Source organism: Scardinius erythrophthalmus (assembly GCF_964197995.2).
Source record: "Scardinius erythrophthalmus genome assembly, chromosome: 15".
NCBI classification, from domain to species: domain Eukaryota; kingdom Metazoa; phylum Chordata; class Actinopteri; order Cypriniformes; family Leuciscidae; genus Scardinius; species Scardinius erythrophthalmus.
In genome coordinates, this window is record NC_138235.1 from 37,831,591 (window position 1) to 37,849,566 (window position 17,976).

General features: G+C 36.8%; 1 protein-coding gene across 1 annotated transcript; it reads left to right on the top strand.

Moving 5' to 3' along the window:
• The first annotated feature begins 5,890 nt into the window (after positions 1-5,890).
• On the top strand, positions 5,891-15,475 carry slc10a7 (solute carrier family 10 member 7). Its single transcript, XM_081386096.1, has 12 exons — positions 5,891-6,085; positions 7,064-7,146; positions 7,223-7,359; positions 10,539-10,614; positions 11,678-11,716; positions 11,832-11,867; positions 12,048-12,131; positions 13,347-13,512; positions 13,642-13,693; positions 13,828-13,901; positions 14,002-14,147; positions 14,956-15,475. The coding sequence occupies exons 1-12, from the start codon at positions 5,986-5,988 to the stop codon at positions 14,971-14,973; spliced, it is 1,011 nt and encodes a 336-aa protein (XP_081242222.1). The 5' UTR covers positions 5,891-5,985; the 3' UTR covers positions 14,974-15,475.
• Positions 15,476-17,976: the final 2,501 nt, after the last annotated feature.

Here is a 17,976-nt window from a genome sequence, read left to right on the forward strand (position 1 = left end):
GCGTTTTGATAAAACGCAGTACTCGTTCCCTCTTCTAGAGAGAACCGAGGTTACGTTAGTAACCGAGTACGTTTTCTATGTCATAGTAAACTGTAATTTATTCATGTGATCAAAGCTGAATTTTCGGCATCATTACTCCAGTCATGATGATAATTCATTTTAATATGCTGATTTGCTGCTCAGGAAACATTTCTTATTATTATCAATGTTGAAAACAGTTTCATATTTTTGTGGAAACCATGATACATTTTATGCAGAATTATTTGATGAACAAAGTTGAAAGAACAGCATTTATGAAGTAGGCCTAGATTTTTTTTAACAGTGTAAAACCCTTGACTGTCACTTTTGATCAATTTAATGCATCGATCCTTGTTGAATAAAAATATGTATTTCATTAAAAAAATCTTACTGACGTCAACATTTTGAACCGTTATGTACACTTTTGGTTTGTTTATTGCGCAATATCTCCCGATTGTTTCTCTGTCATCTAAGCAAGGCTTCGTTTCCCAAACGCACTGGGCCTGTGAGCTCAGCGAAGCACCAGCATCGAACGCTCTCTCTGATTGATTGGTTTCGTTTTGTATCCGGATGACTAGGAGAAAAGTTCTATCCTACACAATTATCCGCTAACATTCGCTTATTTTTCAACTTAGAAGCTTATATTATGCACTGAATTGCGTGATAAATTAATAAAAAAATACTGGTAAAAAAACACACATTTGGATCGATATTTTTATGTGAGGATCGATCCTTTTCGATACCACGTTAGTATCGATATATCGATAGGCCTACTTCAGGATCGATCCGCCCACCAGATTGAGATTGCAGTGCAGCAGCACTGCTTCCTCACAAGAGACAGCACAAGCAGCACTGCATTCAGTTCAGACAGCACTTCTGCTTCCTCACAGCGGACAACACAGCTGTAAAGCTCTCTCTCTGCTGTACAATGCTGTCAGATCGAAATATTCACTGAGTCATTTCCTGTCTATCAGCAACCACCGTTTTCTCAAAATGACTTTTTTGAAATCTCCACTTCAGTAGCAACCAGCAATTTCCAGTCTTGCACCTAGTTATTATGAAGACATTCACAGAGGGATTTTTAAATATATTATTCCTAGCCTGATTTATATAACATTTAATTCCAAAAAACATGTCGAAAATATTTTTAAGGCTATTGACAGTATATTCTGATTTACAGGATAACAAAAGTAGATATCCATAAATCCCTCTGTAATTTTTTTCCTCATCTAATATGTGAACACAATGAAAAAATATTTTTTAACATGGCTTTATCCAACAGCTACTCAGATTTCGTTTTTTAAAATATATGCAAATTAGAGCATATTTAATTAGCCTAATTTGCATATTTAAACATTAAATTACAGAAAACTTGTAATACATTTTTTTTCTCATCTCAATGTAGGTAATCAACTGGGAAAGTTTCATGGTGATATCTGCTAGTTAAAGCTAGATAACTGCTAGATCTGCTAGTTTACCCTATTCACCTAGTGTTTCACAATATGGTACAGTGCCACCACTTTCTGACATCTCTCAGCGCTTGGGGATTTCTCGCTCTGAACATTTGAAGTAAAAACCACAAGTGCACGTGACTTCATATTCCGAACTCAAGGAAATCTTAACTCTGCAGCAGGTGGGCGGGACTTGCAGGATCAGCATCCGTCCACACTGCATCTCTTCTACACTCAAGTTGAACAAACTCTCCCTGGGTACATCTATCGTGCAGAACTCCTCAACAAGTGAGTTATTTCATATATTTAATTTATTTAAACTTTTATAAAAATGTCAATTTGTAAATTAAGAAGAACGAACAGGCGTATTGTGTGCAGAATATAGCCTATTTTGATAATTGTAAATATTATAACTCTAAAACCTGAAGTCAAACAACCCTATTTTTTTTTAATTAAAAACACCAATAACAACGTGTGTGTTGTGTGTAGATTTGCTGTTTAATAATAATCAGTGCTGAGTGACAGAAATGTGTGTAAATGTGCTTAGAGTTTTTGGCAACACTTTACAATAAGCTTTCATTTAGGCTATTAGTTAACAAACATGGGACTGTTTAACGATGATGACTTCTGCATGCATTTATTAATCTTAGTTCATGTTAATTCAACATCTAATTCAGAAATTAGCATTTTTATTTTATTAAGTAGCCTAACAGGGATTAATAAAAGCTGTATTGCTCATTACATGTTATCTAATTAACATTTAATAACGGAACTGTAAGTCTCAGTAGCCGCGTTTCCATTACAGATTTGCGCAAATGTTTTGCGCTATTATCTAAATATCGATAAAAAACTATTGCGAAATGACGGCGTTTCCATTAACCGATGTTATGCGACTAAAACGTCCTTTTTTCTCTCGCGATAAGTCATTCCAAAAATCACGGCAACTGACGTTGGTTTATAAAATATCACAGCCAACGCATTAGACATTATTATTATTAATGGAAGGAGACGTGGCGTGTTATCCAAGCATAAATGGCAGGGAAAGACCCTTATAATGCGAACGACACATGGAGTTTCTGGGTGTTTCGCCCTAATTTCTGCTCCGAGGTTTTGATTGTGGCATTTCTTTGAGATTTAGAATTCAGTATTCCTATAGTCTAATTATTATTTTTTTTTAATGAATTTAATAAAGAACTCTGTCTCGTATTCTGTCCAAACGATCCATGTAGGCTACTTTGTGTCCATTCGTTTTTCCTTTTTAACCCGTAGTTGAAAAACGAAAAATGAACGGTTGTTGTCTTTTTAAAACGCAAAGTTGAACACCAAAATTTTAATTTGAACTGGCTACACCAGCTGCTGCGCAAAAAAAGTAAATATCGAAGAATTTTCAGATTTTTGTTTATGACTTTTTGCCCCTTTATTAAACATTTAAAATAGTCACAAATTAATATGGAAAACATCTCGATTTTACTGGTTTTCTAAGGCCAAATTAGAACCTGGAATTGATGTTTTCCCGCAGTGCTGAATGAGAAGAGCCATTAATATTATTAATAATAATAAACTATTGTTTTGGCTAAAATCACATCTCCATCTCCGCTGTTAAGCAGATGCGCTTTTAGAGAGAAATGCAACTTTCATACGAATTACAAAATCAGAAGGTATTAGCTTTCGATTCGAATTTGTTCGTTTTAAAGTGGACATTTCAAGCTTTAGCCTATATTTTGTTTCAGTTCTCGCGCTCCAGTTTACGGAGATCATGAAAGTGCGTCTGATTGTTTTCTTTTACTTTACAAAAGCACAACGTTTTATTTTGTTATTGTGAGTTTACACAAATAAAAGTAGTTGAGAATAATGTATTATTATTTTCTGTATGGCCAGAAATGATAGAGTATTTTTAAGTTGTTTCCACTGTTGATAGGAAAATGCAAATGTTCACGCCCGCGCCTCCGTGCCATGCAGTGCGCGCTCCTCACTCAGCTTTGTTCTTTTTTTGCATAAAAGCGTCTTCTAAATATAGCCTATTAAATGTTAAAATAAAATAATATAAAATAATTATTAGGCCTATTTGCGTAGCTATACATGGACCTCAAACACACCGCGTCTTCTAAGTCAGGTGACTGTAAATGCGCAAAAACTGTTTCCATTGCAGTTTTGCGAAATATTCCTTTTTCGAATTGCCTGAAAAACTACCTCATGAGAGCGTAAAAACTTTTTTGCGATAAATAGGAGTTTTTGCGAAATTGACGTGTTTCCATTGAGCGTATTTTTAATTCGCAATTTCAATTTGCGCAATTTGAAGGGTAATGGAAACGCGGCTAAGTCTACTCTCAAGCAAATAGCTGCTTTTCAACCATTCGTCACACACTCATTATTCTAACATCATGACTAATACCAGAGAATGATACCGCGTGTTACAGGGAGAACGTTTACATGATACCCGCCGCTAGATGGCGCGATACTGTCACACCTTAGGCCTGTAAATGTAAATATGTTGTAATGTCCCTCCCTGTCCAGGCTCTTCAGTGTGGAGTGTTTGTCCATCAGTGTCCTGCTGTCTGTCTGCTCTCTGGAAGAGAATGAGGACTTGTGTTTGTTCCTCTGAGGGTATGATTATTCTTTATTCTTTATTAGGCTAACACACTCGCGTTAATATGTGTTATATGTGTTTAAGTTGATGTTCATCTTTTGTAGAAATGGATCAGTCTCTGGATGTTCCTCTCTCTGTAGAGGAGACCCGAGCAGAACCGGCCCAGAGTTCAGTGCGGCCATGTTCATTCACACACGAGGAAGAGTGTGTGTGAGCGATGATGATGATGATTGATGATGATGAATAGCATCAGCAGGACAAACAAATTCACATTTTTCTTGACTTTGTATGAAATATTTTCTGTGATCACTTATTAAATTGGTGAATACAAAACGAAGATACCATTATTTCTTTATATTTCCACGCCTTTAAGTTTCACTGTTCAGATCTGATTTCATTAATTAAATTATTAAATTAAATTAAAATTAAAATAAATAATTTTATAATATAACCATAATTAAAAAATAAATGTTTTTTAAATAGGCCTAATATTTAAAAAAGTTGGAATATTTTATTTGTTTACCTGCATTTTATGTGACCATCAACCACGAACATGCAAAAGTGTTGTTAATTTTTTTTAAGACAAAGTAAATATTTTTCATAGAATAAATTCATATTTTTAAATAGAATATCTTGCTATTTATTCTCTTCTTTGAGACAGTGTGCAATAGGGTTAGATTTGTTGCAGTATTCCAAATAAATAGATTGAGATTCACAAATAACTGTAAAGAATCTTAATACAGAGCGTGCTATGATTGGTCAGCTCAGATGGCTGTTATCTGATTGGCTTAACTTGACGGTGGGCGGAGTCCACTTGTACTGTATTTGTGGATGTGTCTACTCCATAGACTGTAAAAAAATAGGTCTACTCTGCACGTCTTTGATGCTAGAAATTGTTCAAAATCCACAAAAGCAAAAGAAGCGATTCACAAATGAATGCCAGGCAGAACTGTGTTTGTGACATAAAACACATTTGTAAATATTTTTTTATGTATTATTTTTGAATTTTACTATTTTTTTATGTGAAACTCTTTACTGTGAAACAAATAAATGTGGATCTTAATTATTTATTTGTGAATTCAATCAATTTTGTGAATATATTTACGTTTATTTGTGAATCTCAATCTATTTATTTGGAATAATGCAATAATTCTAACCCATTTGGTGCGCTCTGACACGAGTCATTACGGTAGCGTCGAGCTAGACAGGAATAGTGACGTTTCTAAACGTACGCACGCATCAGTAATGAACATTCATAAGCGTAGGGCTGACTCGGCTGTTAGCAGCTTTCACTAACCAATCCTGGCGCAGGGGGCGGGGCAAAAACAACCTGTCATCTTCTTTATTAGACCATTTTTCATCGGTGTTTAAGGATGTTTTATTTAGATTTTATAACTCTGACAAGAATCTAAAAGACAAGTATTTTTTTTATATAAATCTATTTATTTTTCTAGCCAAGTTTTTTTGTACACAAGTGTAAATTTTGGTCTGTTAAACCTCTTTTTTTTAAATTATTTTTCGCAAAAACCTGAAATGTAATTTGGTTACGATCTCTTCTTCAAGCAATGTCATAGCTTTAAAGTCCTTGAAGTTGTGCAAAAAATATAATATTTATGGTTTTTTAAATGAAAAAGGCACTCTCTGAATTTTCTCTTTTTTCTGTTTATTTTAGTGGCTTTTTATCTACTGTTTATAGTTACATTATTGTTTTTTTAATTCAGTCTTGAGTTGTAAACGGTATGTATTTGCTGTTAAATATGTTCAATAAATAATAATAATAATAATATTAAAGCTCACCGTGGTAGTATTGACAAAGCGATTGCGCGCAGACACCAGTCATTACGGTATCGCATATGTGTCCGGAAGAGCGAGACTCGACGCACGGACACGGAGCTCGTCAGTTTTAGTCGCGCGTCGGTTTGATGGGCGATGGGTTTGATTGCTCGCGTGCGGAAAGAATGGTTTATCATCGGTATAGTGCTCGTCATCACGTGCGCCAAGCTCGCGCCCTCCGTGGGAGTGAAAGGAGGTGAGAATCATCATCAAACACACACCTGGACACATTTCTGTCCATGCAAACTTTAAAATCAGTTAATGCACACATACATAATAATAATTATGCAATGATCGCTATTAGGAAATGACTCGTATGCATCAATATCACACAGAAATATGGTTGATCATTTGTGCATTGACGTAAAATGGAAGTAATTATGATGAGGGATGAGGTCACATTATTGTATGTAACGTAAAGTTCTCAGCGTATAGATGGAGACTTCATGATAAATTTGATCTGAATATGATCATACAGTGTGTTAATCGATGTGTTTGATGGCTGTTTTTACTCTAGCTGTCACTGTGACACGTTGACTTCCAACACCCGGATCTGAACAATCCTGTCCGGGTGGAGAATAGTTACCGCTGTTTTTCCTGTTTATACATGCGTGAGAACACTTTTGCCTGGACAAAGACTTGTTTAAAGTTCAAAACCCTATTGAAGTTTGAGGATAGATGGATAGATAGATGGATGGATAGATAAGAATCGTAATAGCAACATTAGTCAGAACAGGCTGTAGGTCTTTGATTTCAATGGATAAAGTTTGAAAGCACCGCCAAATTATATCTAATAATCAACAGTATGTCTGTTTTCAACTAACATGAATATCTGACACTGAAAATAAATCACAAAATATCAATTCATTTTGACTTAGAAGGTCATTGGAGACAAATATTGTTGATATTGAAAAGTGTTGATGCATTTTAATAATGACTCCCCTTATAAAACTGTACAGGACCCATGTTACATATAGTTGTATTATGGTACTAAATTTATATGATGCTGAAAGAAAACATAAAGAATTCAATCTTATGAAACGTCCAAATTACCATGTTATAACCCTAGTGCCATTATCCTAGTGTCCCAAAACTTGGTAATCTAATTTAACCAAGATATATGATCATAATTCCTTAAGCTGCTATTATTTCATGTGAGTCTGTTCTCTTTCAGGTCCTCTTCGGCCAGAGATCACCATCACCTACGTTGCAGTATCTGTTATTTTCTTCAACAGTGGCTTGTCTTTGAAAACAGAGGTACGACCGGTAACTGTTTTTGTTATGATTTTATAGATTTTTCCAAAAGTAATTTCTATTTTGCTGTGTTTTCCAGGAGCTGGCGAGTGCATTAATGCACGTAAAGTTGCATTTCTTCGTCCAGACGTTTACGCTAGTGTTTTTCCCCATCGCCATCTGGCTGCTCCTGAAAGTCCTGGCCCTGACGGCGATCAACCAATGGCTTCTCAGAGGGTGAGTGCGTGTATTTCCAGATTTCTCGTACACAATCTCTACCTGTTCTCTGCTTTACTGAATGAAGTCTCTGTCGGTGAGCTTGAGCCGAGGGAAACTGGATCTCTGAGGGCTTCTTGTGTTGGCACTTTAAGGTTATTTTCCTCCAAGAGAGTCGCTGTGTTCCCCTGCAACCTCCACACGTCCTTTCACACACAGAAAAGACATTCATGTTTTTATAACGTTGAAGATTATGAGTTACTGTTGTTGTGCCATTGGTTGAAATGTCCTGAAGTGACACAGGATAGGGTCAGTATGTGGAGGATTCCTGTCCGGAAAGCAGGGGAATAAATGTGATTTAAATTCAGTTGTGTGTGTTAATATTTATTAAAGGCGCTCTAAGCGATGTTGGGTGACGTCACTTCTTGTTGACGTTCGAAGTATTGTCAAACAAAACGGAGGCTAGCTCCTCATCCTGTCCCCTCCCCCTCCCTTCCGTGCTTCCTGAAACAGTCATGAACCATTTAGAAAAAACAGACTGGATTTACCCTGTCCGGCAAAAACAGAGCCTCCTGAATGTGGGATTGGAAGCCCTTCTGCCGGCGGAGTTCTCGTCACCTTTTGAACGCTTTTCCGATTTAAATTCGTGACTTCGTGCGTTCCTTCTCCTTTTCTTCCCTGGTAATCCAGAGTTCTCGCGAGAGCACAAGTTGAATTTGCTCAGCGAGTTACTCTGATGTCGAGTAATGATGCTCATTAAATACGCCCCTCGATCTGAGCTGCACCAATCACAGCGGGTTATCTGATATAGGCGGGCCAGAGGCGAGATGACGACAGCGCTGCGACGTCTAAGTCATTAGTAAACATTGCAAGATGGCTATGGATGAACACCAGTTGTTGGAAACGGCTTTGGCCGCTACAATGAACGAGTTAGACTTGGCTTTTTATCTGAAAGAGGAACAGAAGACGCTGCTCGAATCATTCCTTTGCAAGAAGGACTTTTTTGCTGTTTTGCCGACCGGATACGGCAAGAGTCTAATCTCCCAGTTAACATTAGCTCCGCTGGTAGCTAAGCGATAACTTGTTGTGATTGGTCGTAGTGTTATCCAATTGCGTGCAGTGAGATTTTCAAATGCATGCTTGGTGCCGCCCCTCGAGCTGGCCGATTTTCATTAGTCCACGCCAGACCATTAAAGGGATACTTCACCGTTTCTTCATATTAAACTATGTTATTCCCTTAAAGAGCACCTATTATGGCATTTAAAATGTTCCTAATATTGTTTTAGAAGTCCCCAACAACAGTTTTGCATGCAATGACAAAAAAGACTTTAGTTTTCTTATAATATGCATTTATTTTTACCTGTTTTGACCGCGATTCTCAAATGATTCGTTTAGTGAATCACTTTTCAAAACCCCGCCTTTACGTGACGCTAATCTGCGGTGATTGGTCCGATGATGTTAGCAGTGTTTACAGAGATAATACTTATTGTTTAACACGGAGTACAATGATGCTTTTATCAATTACATTGTGTTATAATAATGATTATAGTCCACTGCTTTGTAGTTTGTAGTAAAATATTGAAAATGAGATAAGGAATTTAATGTTATGTTAGCGAGCATAGCCCAGAGTTCATATTGTAAAAGCACAATCAGTCTTTGTTTGCGTTAGCCCGAGGCATAAACATAACGTTTTTACAAAAAAAAAAAAAAAATGCAGTTACGAGGTATTACTCTATTCTTAAGACAACTCCGAAAACAATGACAAACACTTCACATATCTCAATACAATTGTCATTGAAGACCTAGAAGCTAAACGGTGCTTACACAACAAACCAAATAATTATTAAGCATGCTACATAAAACATAAAAGCAACAATTATTAATAACACTTACAGGTTGTTGTGATACGGAGGAGGAAGCTGATGCAAATACACTTAGAACTGAACCTTCCTTCAATATCAGCCGGCTCGCGAATCCAAGTTTGGTTGCATTTAAGTTGGTAAAGCAATCGTCTTCAAAATCGTCTTCAAACGCGAACAAAGCACAAGGCTCGGACTATACTTCTGTGGTATAGTTGCATATATGAATTGTAGCCACTTAGTCTTCAAATGCTTCAGAACACAGCGTCTCGTCGCCGTGATGTTTTCAAGTTTTCCCTGGCCTTGGAGCGCAGTAAGTGGGCGTATTGTATTCAAATAACTTGACAAGTTGACGTCATCTAGTCAGAGAAAAAGCTTCGGTCTTTTAACGATTCATAAAAATGACTCAGAGTCGACTCTTACTTTTGAAAGACAATAACTTTATATACGGTGCACTTTCATATTTCAAACTTTGCAGGATGTTTTTGTTCACTTAGATCTATGTTACACACTACATGAAAGGTAAATTTCAAAATTCCATAATAGGTGCCCTTTAACTAAGACGAGTTGATGCATACCTCTCTCGTCTCAGTGCGTGCTCTCAGTCGCTCTGGCGCGCTCTGTGTCTGTAAATAGGGAAAACGTGGAGGTGTTTGGTCGCTTCTAACTTTATCTCTGTTTGGGTCCTAATGAATGAACTGGGCTAAGGGACAGGCAGCTAGCGGATAGTGAGGAGATGTCTGATGGATGTGACAAAAAATGTTTTGGCCTAAAAAAATGTGTGACATCGCTTAAGCACCTTTAAATCTCTCTAAATGCGATTGTTAGCATAATTAATTCAGCAGATTGATAGCACATGTCCTTTTTGTGAACGGAGAGAAACTATTTTTCACTGTTTTGTACATTGTGACAGACTTAAAAGCTTATTTTTGATGCTTAATTTCATGGTTGTGGATTTTAAATTAATATTTTCAACGGTTGGTTTCATTTTTGGTTTTAAGTTTTGGAAAAAAAGAGAAAAAAGGGCAACTTGTTAACTTTGTTATTGGAAAAGCGAAAATGGCTATTTATCTGACAAGAAAGGGAAAAATAGGAGGTGAAGTGGGCCGGGATGTAGTACATGTTTTTAAGAGTTTAACAAAAGAGAGTTTTATAAGAGTTTTATTTTATAAAACTGAAGACTGTAGAGGAATTTGAAAATGTATGGAATTATAAAGAAATGTTGTGCTTTAAGGATGGTGAATTATTATTTTTTCTAAATATCTTGAGTAAAGTGTATGTTTATTTTTTTTTTAAATGATTAAATAGTGTTATAAAATTCTCTCTCTCTCTCTCTCTCAGGTTGCAGACGGTTGCATGTATGCCTCCTCCTGTCTCCTCTGCTGTTATCCTCACTAAATCTGTAGGAGGAAATGAGGTAAAAATGACCTCATTTCATCACAGTGATCACATCTTTACTAGCTTGTTCCCATCACAACTTTAAAAATACATTCCTTCACAACAATCACAATCTTATGTAACTTTACAGACAGACCTCACCACAAAATCATGATCACTGTTAGAATTACCTTTTTTTTTTTTTTTTTTTTTAATAAAAAAAAACATGACTTTCCAACAGATAACGAAATTTGGTGTGCTAAATAGTAAACAAAAAGTTTTCAAAATGCATTTTCACAAAGATCATATCTTTACAACCTTGTGCCCATCACAACTTTACAAACACATTTCCACCATTAGGGTAACAATGTTACAAAAACACTCAGTCACAACTATCACAACTGTACAGATGTGTTTCATAAAAACCTTTCAAGCAGACCTCACCAGACCTTTAAATACACATTCTATCACAACAATTACAACTTTACATATGTACTTCATTAAAACTTTACAAGCAGACCTCACCACAAAATAATTTCCAGCAGAAAATAACACTATTTTAGTCAAAATAGAAAATGAAACCCCAAACTTTACAAATTCACAATGATCATATCTTTACCAGCTTGCTCCCATCACAACATTAAAAACACACTCCATCACAATCACAACGTTACAAACCCATTTCTCTCACCAATCACAACTTTACAAATGCTTTTTTTTACAAACACATTCCTTCACAATCACAACTTTACAACGCTCATTTTAAAAACACATTCAATCACTGCAATCACAACTTTACAAAATACACTCCACCATAATGATACATATCATACATAATGATAACTATATTACAGAAACACTCAATCACAACTATCACAACTTTTGTACTTCATTTAAACTTAACAGGCGAGCAGACGTCACCTCAAAATCATGATCACTGTTATAATCACATCTTGTTATACAAATCATAACTTTTTAGAACAGAATAATCACAACATTTGGTGTACATTACAGTTAAACATCAAAATGAACATTCAATTATGTTTTTAATGTATATTATTTTGTATTTAATGTAAAAGTGCGTATATTTGTTTTCTTTACAGGCTGCAGCCATTTTCAATTCTGCATTTGGGAGCTTTCTGGTAAGTGTGATAATGCAGAGAGAGAGGGAGAGAGAGAGAGCAGAAAATAGAAAAATAGACAAACAAAAGAACAAAGAAATAAAAGCACAATGTTAAGAGTCTGCTTTCTCTGCAGGGGATTGTGGTCACTCCTCTTCTGCTGCTGGTGTTTGTGAGTAAAACTCTTTTATTTGTGTTGTTCGGTGCTGAACAATGAGCATGTGGTACGAGTGTAATATATACTGCAAATATACATATGTATACTCTATTGATTGTTCAGTGTATTTTACAGGAGTTGTTTCTGATATATTGTTTGTATAATGTTTTTCACTCTGTGTGTGTGTGTGTGTAGCTGGGCTCCTCGTCTTCTGTCCCGTTCACCTCCATCTTCTCGCAGCTCTTCATGACGGTGGTCGTCCCGCTCATAGTTGGACAGGTGAGTGTGTGTGTGTGTGTGTTGTTTTAGTAAATATTGTTCATCTTTATCTAATTTCACATGTGAAAAAGGCAAATAGCATCTGTAAGGGAAAGGATTAGAAACGTTAATCTGAGTTTCTGTCTTAAATAATTAAACATCAGCAGTTATTAATAGGAAGCCGCCACTGTGATACCGAACATGTTTTGTGGATGTACAGTCAAACCAACATGTATTCAGACACCTTCAATATTTCTCACATTATCAGTTTATTCGCTATAGTTTAGAAAATGGTAATAAATTATGAGTTATGACCTCAGTTGATATTTGACTGGTTTTGTCCGTCCTTCTGTTAGACTGTCTCACTGATGAATTATGTTGAATATCTGTCAGCTGTTAAATTTAACTACACAATTACATAATACCAGTTTAGCTCAACCAATCACCAAGCAATGCTTCATTTTGTTCAGTCTGTGTGTGAAAAGAGCATTAGCAATTAAAGACAACACACTTCAGCAAAACATGATCAGCTCAAAGTGTCTGAATCATTTTTGGTCCCAAATTTTTAATAAATATTACTGATAGTCACTGTATGAAGAATTATTGCGTATAATATGTCACAGTTTACTTTATTCTGCTCTCCTCACTTACATAAATGAACTATAGTTTCCTGCACACACTAGTAGAAAATATCAAAAATGATATCTGGTAAGGCTGGGTATTGATTTTTCGATTCGACTCAATGAATATAGATTTAATATTACAAATCCTATATTTATAAAAAAGAACATTGAACATAAGTTTACATAAGTGGTTAATTAATAAGAGAAATTAAGAGCCACAAACCTGTACATTAAACTCTTTATTGTAGGTACATTAAAACAGAACTCAACTCTATATTTCAAATGCATATGAACTGACAGGATTTTTGATGCAAGATGAAACATTGATGCTGAAAACTGGACGAGTGAGAACAGTCGCACGCCTTAAACAGGATCAGGTTATTTTATGTTTAAGATAAAACACATAAAATCTCTCAGCATTAGTGTAACATGGAACAAGCATATGAACAGTGGAGGAAAACTAATACTGGCTTTTGGGTGATAGATAAATAATAAATATGGAAAAAAATCAATTCGTGGTCTTTGATGTTGAATCGTCCACATTTTAAAAACGATTAATGGATAAATCGCCCAGCCCTAACATCTGGTGTGTGAATAATTGTTTTGAGTGTAGGTGTGCAGGAGGTTCCTGAGAGAGTGTTTGGACCGCCGGAAGCCTCCGTTCGGGACGGTGAGCAGTGTCGTCCTGCTCATGATAATCTACACCACCTTCTGCGACACCTTCTCCAACCCCAACATAGAGCTGGACCACCTGAGCCTCCTCATCGTCGTCTTCATCAGTGAGTGTGTGTTCAACCTGCCAGCTCTCCGGCCAAAGCTGCGGATTTAACTTATGGGAAAAACTGGAATATTGTACAAAAACTTATTTTTGAATAAAATCGACATTGTTGTTTTTCCCTGTTTTTCAGTATTTTCCATTCAGTTGAGCTTCATGGCCCTGATATTTTTCCTGTCTACAAGGTAAGAAACACACTCAGTCTTCTGTCATGGTGTTATTGGTTTAATATTGAGACATAACCCTGATCCACTTACTCTTTGATCTGTGACGGACTTCATAGTGTGTTTATATGCATCTTATTTTGTGATGTTTGTAGGAAATCCTCAGGATTCACTGCAGCTGATTCAGTCGCCATCATGTTTTGTGCGACTCATAAATCCCTCACTTTAGGTAAAACACAAGCTTCTGTCTGGAAAAGGCAAATATTAATAATTACTGACCTTCTGTAATCGAAAACACTGGTTTAATGTGTGTGTGTGTGTGTGTGTAGGTATCCCCATGCTGAAGATCGTGTTCGAGGGTTATGAGCATCTGTCTCTGATATCAGTGCCTCTGTTGATCTATCATCCCGCTCAGATCCTGCTGGGCAGCGTCCTTCTGCCCTCCATTAAAACATGGATGAGCGGGAGACAGAAGGTAACACACACTCACTTGAGACACACTCACTTACATTCTCACACACACACTCACTCGAGACACACTCACTTACATTCTCACACACACACTCACTCGAGACACACTCACTTACATTCTCACACACACACTCACTCGAGACGCACTCACTTACACTCTCTCTCTCTCTCTCACACACACACACACACACACACACACACACACACACACTCTCACTCGCTCACACACACTCTCACTTGCTCACACACTCACACACAAACTCACTCTCTCACACACACACTCTCACTCGCTCACACACACTCACATAAACACTCTCACTCACTCATCACTCAATCACATACACACTCACTCACTCTATCACATACACACACACTCGCTCACACACTCTCACTCACTCGCTCACACACTCTCACTGACTCACACACACTCTCACTCACTCGCTCACTCACTCACTCACTCACTCACTCGCTCACACACACTCACTCTCATACACACTCTCACTCACACTATCACACACTCTCACTCACACTCTTGCTCACTCGATCACACACACTCACTCTCACACACACTCACTCACTCACTCGCTCACACACACTCTCACTCACTCACTCTCACACACTCACTCTCACACACACTCTCACTCACACTATCACACACTCTCACTCACACTCACTCGATCACACACACTCACTCTCACACACACTCTCACTCACACTCTCACACACACTCACTCGCTCAGAGACACACACACGTACATTTATTATTACAATTAATTTGTGTCTGTTTTAACCTCTTGACTTGCTTCTTTCAGACTCTCTCGCCCATATGAACTACACTGTCGACTGGAAGCTGTGAAACACTTGGCTGAGCCAATCCAAACCAAACCAAACCAGACCTGACCAGAAACAACGAGACCAAACAAAAACCGAGACGCCGATAACAGGAGTTTTACTCGCCGAACGTACAGTAAACGTGAGATCAAGTGCCTTAACTCGACCGGGACCTCAGACGCCAGGGCCTGAAAACCATTCCATGAGCTTTTTTAAACAGATACCTGAATGTATATTTTTATTTTTATATGAAGTGTGAAATCTTTTCCTACTCCAACAGCACTCAGACTTTGTCAGATGGGTTTGTTTTTGTTATTTCGACTTCCAGGGGATATTTGTGTGGCTTCGTTGAACTGTTGAATGCCCTGCTATCTTTCTTACATGTACCTGATGACGAGAGTATTACTGAACCGCTGGTCGTTTGCTCTAAGATCAGCTGTTCCACTGTGCCATGTTATGTTACTGAAGACAATAAACTCTGTCTAAACAAGGTTTTGTGTGTAAACTCTTTCTGATCACATGTGTTTTGTGGTGCATCATGCAAAAAATAACAAAAACAAAATGAACTTTGATCACAAATACACCATACGCTCTTCAAAATAAATCTGTATTTATTAAACTTATTAAAACATTTCTTTATTCAAATCAAATATAGTTTTTAGTTATCTAACATTTTTTAGTCTAATGGGTGAAAACATTCAAACTAAATAATTCAACCCTGATTTACCTTTTAAAAGACGCTATTGTGTTTAAACATTACTGTATCTTATGGTTTATTTATGGTTAAAATCAAGCTTTTAAACTAGTATTGTAAACTGAAATGCATCATTTCTGGTTATTAAACACAACTGATATTTTATGTTCACTAAAGGCAAAAGCACTTTCAGCTTTTTTGTCTTGCAGTCATTAAGGAGGTTTAATACAGTGGCTGTGATTACTTGCATACTGTTGTTTTTTTAATAGTATGCAACTGTAGTATGCTTTTAAGTTTTTATGCTATTTATAAGAAACTGAAACTTTAAATCAGCAAGGCTGCATTAAATTGACCAAAAGTGACCGTAAAGACATTGCTGCAGAAAATGTAAAAAGTCAAAAAAAAAATGCATCATGATATCCACAAAAATATGATATTGATAATAATCATAAATGTTTCTTGAGCATCAAATCATCATATTAGAATGATTTCTGAAGGATCATGTGACACTGAAGACTGGAGTAATGATGCTGAAAATTCAGCTTTGATCACAGAAATAAATGGCATTTTACAATAGAAAACAGTTAATTGGGGCCAAGCACCACGTATTGTAATCGTTAGTGTTCTTCTTCCGCTCTTGAGTTAATGGCAGCCCATAGAACCATTAACTGGAAAGTTATAAAGTTATTGACTCAAGGTGATTCAAATGCATGACGTAATTTTCCGTCATGAAAATGTATCCGCCATTTTGAATGTTCGAACAACTCCTTGGCCATCACACCGATTTAAAAAAAAAATTAACCAGATCATCTTCTGACCATGCCGACAAAAACATATGGATTTCAAGTTTATTTGTCAAACCGTTCTCGGATAACGCGCAAATGAATTTGACGAAGAGCATGGTAAAATGAACATGAGGCAATATCTCTGCAATGCTTTAGCATATCTGATAATCTGACCAAACTTGGTGTGTGTTATGACAACCATGACCTGAAGGTACCCGCAGTTTCGGCGCAGTGCCACCTAGTGGTCAGGAGATATGAAAAATTAACCTTTTTGCTGATAACTTCTGAACGGTTTGGCCAAAACTGGTCTCTTTAGATTCGGTGAAGCATGCCGAGTCGAACGACACTCAATTGTCCCATATCGACCTTTCTGGGCGTCGACCATTTAGAATATTGACGTAAAAATGCTATATTTTACGAACGCATTGGCGTATCATTACGAAACTCAGTATGTGTCTTCGGCACCATGCCCTGACAGTACTCAAAAAGTTGAGACAGTTATAGTGAAATTTAAAAAAATGCAATTAACCTTTGAATAAATTAGCTTATTTTAATGAAACTGGTCTTATTTGGGTCATGCCGAGAACATAGATACCAATTTTGCCATAGTTGGCTCAACTTCCTGTCCGCCATTTTGATTTTCTTTCAAAAACTTTTTCGAACTCCTCCAAGACAGTTGGTCCGATTTTCACCAAAATTTAATCGTATTTCAGACCATGCTGGCAAAACCTTATGGATTACGTGTCAATAGACAAAAACTGTTTTCGTATACCACCTCAACAAATTTGATGGCATGACGCCAAAATGACTCTGCAATGCTTTGACATTTTAACCCCAAACTTTGCATGTGTAATTTTCACATCACTCAGACCACACCATAATCAATTTGGTCACAGCTCCACCAGTTGGTCGAAAGTGATAAACCAATAAATCACATACTTTTTCAGCCATTTTACCTAAAATCATCTTTACATGTCTTTAAAGGCACACTTTGTAACTTTTCGTCACTAGAGGTTCTTCCGGTCATGCATATGTGGGGCAAGGCAGCGCTGTTTTATCATATTAGATACATTTGAGTGTGTTGAAAGTTGTTATAATGCTACTCTGTGCGTTGGCTCAGAGGCTACTATATGAGACACTTGTTGCACACTGCAGTGAGCTAGATCGATATTAGGCATGGTAAATATGGTACTCGCGGTAAATCAAGAAAACGAGATTTAAACAAAAAGACTAACTGTGTTGAGCTCTATAACAATGATTAGTTTTCTGTCGATGAATGCATCCAAACATTTGCTGACCTGTCTAATAAAACTCATGAAATATTCATTGATAAGCGATGCATGGACATGGTCCGTGTCCTGGTTAAAACCGCTTATTTCTCTGGATTTAAACATTCTTAGAAACATATGGGATAATGTAAGTACACATATCATCAAAATATATAACATTGTTCTAGTGGCTTTTGGATATTTTGATCCAAAAATCTTACATAGTGTGTCTTTAATTGCTCACTGTGCCCTTGT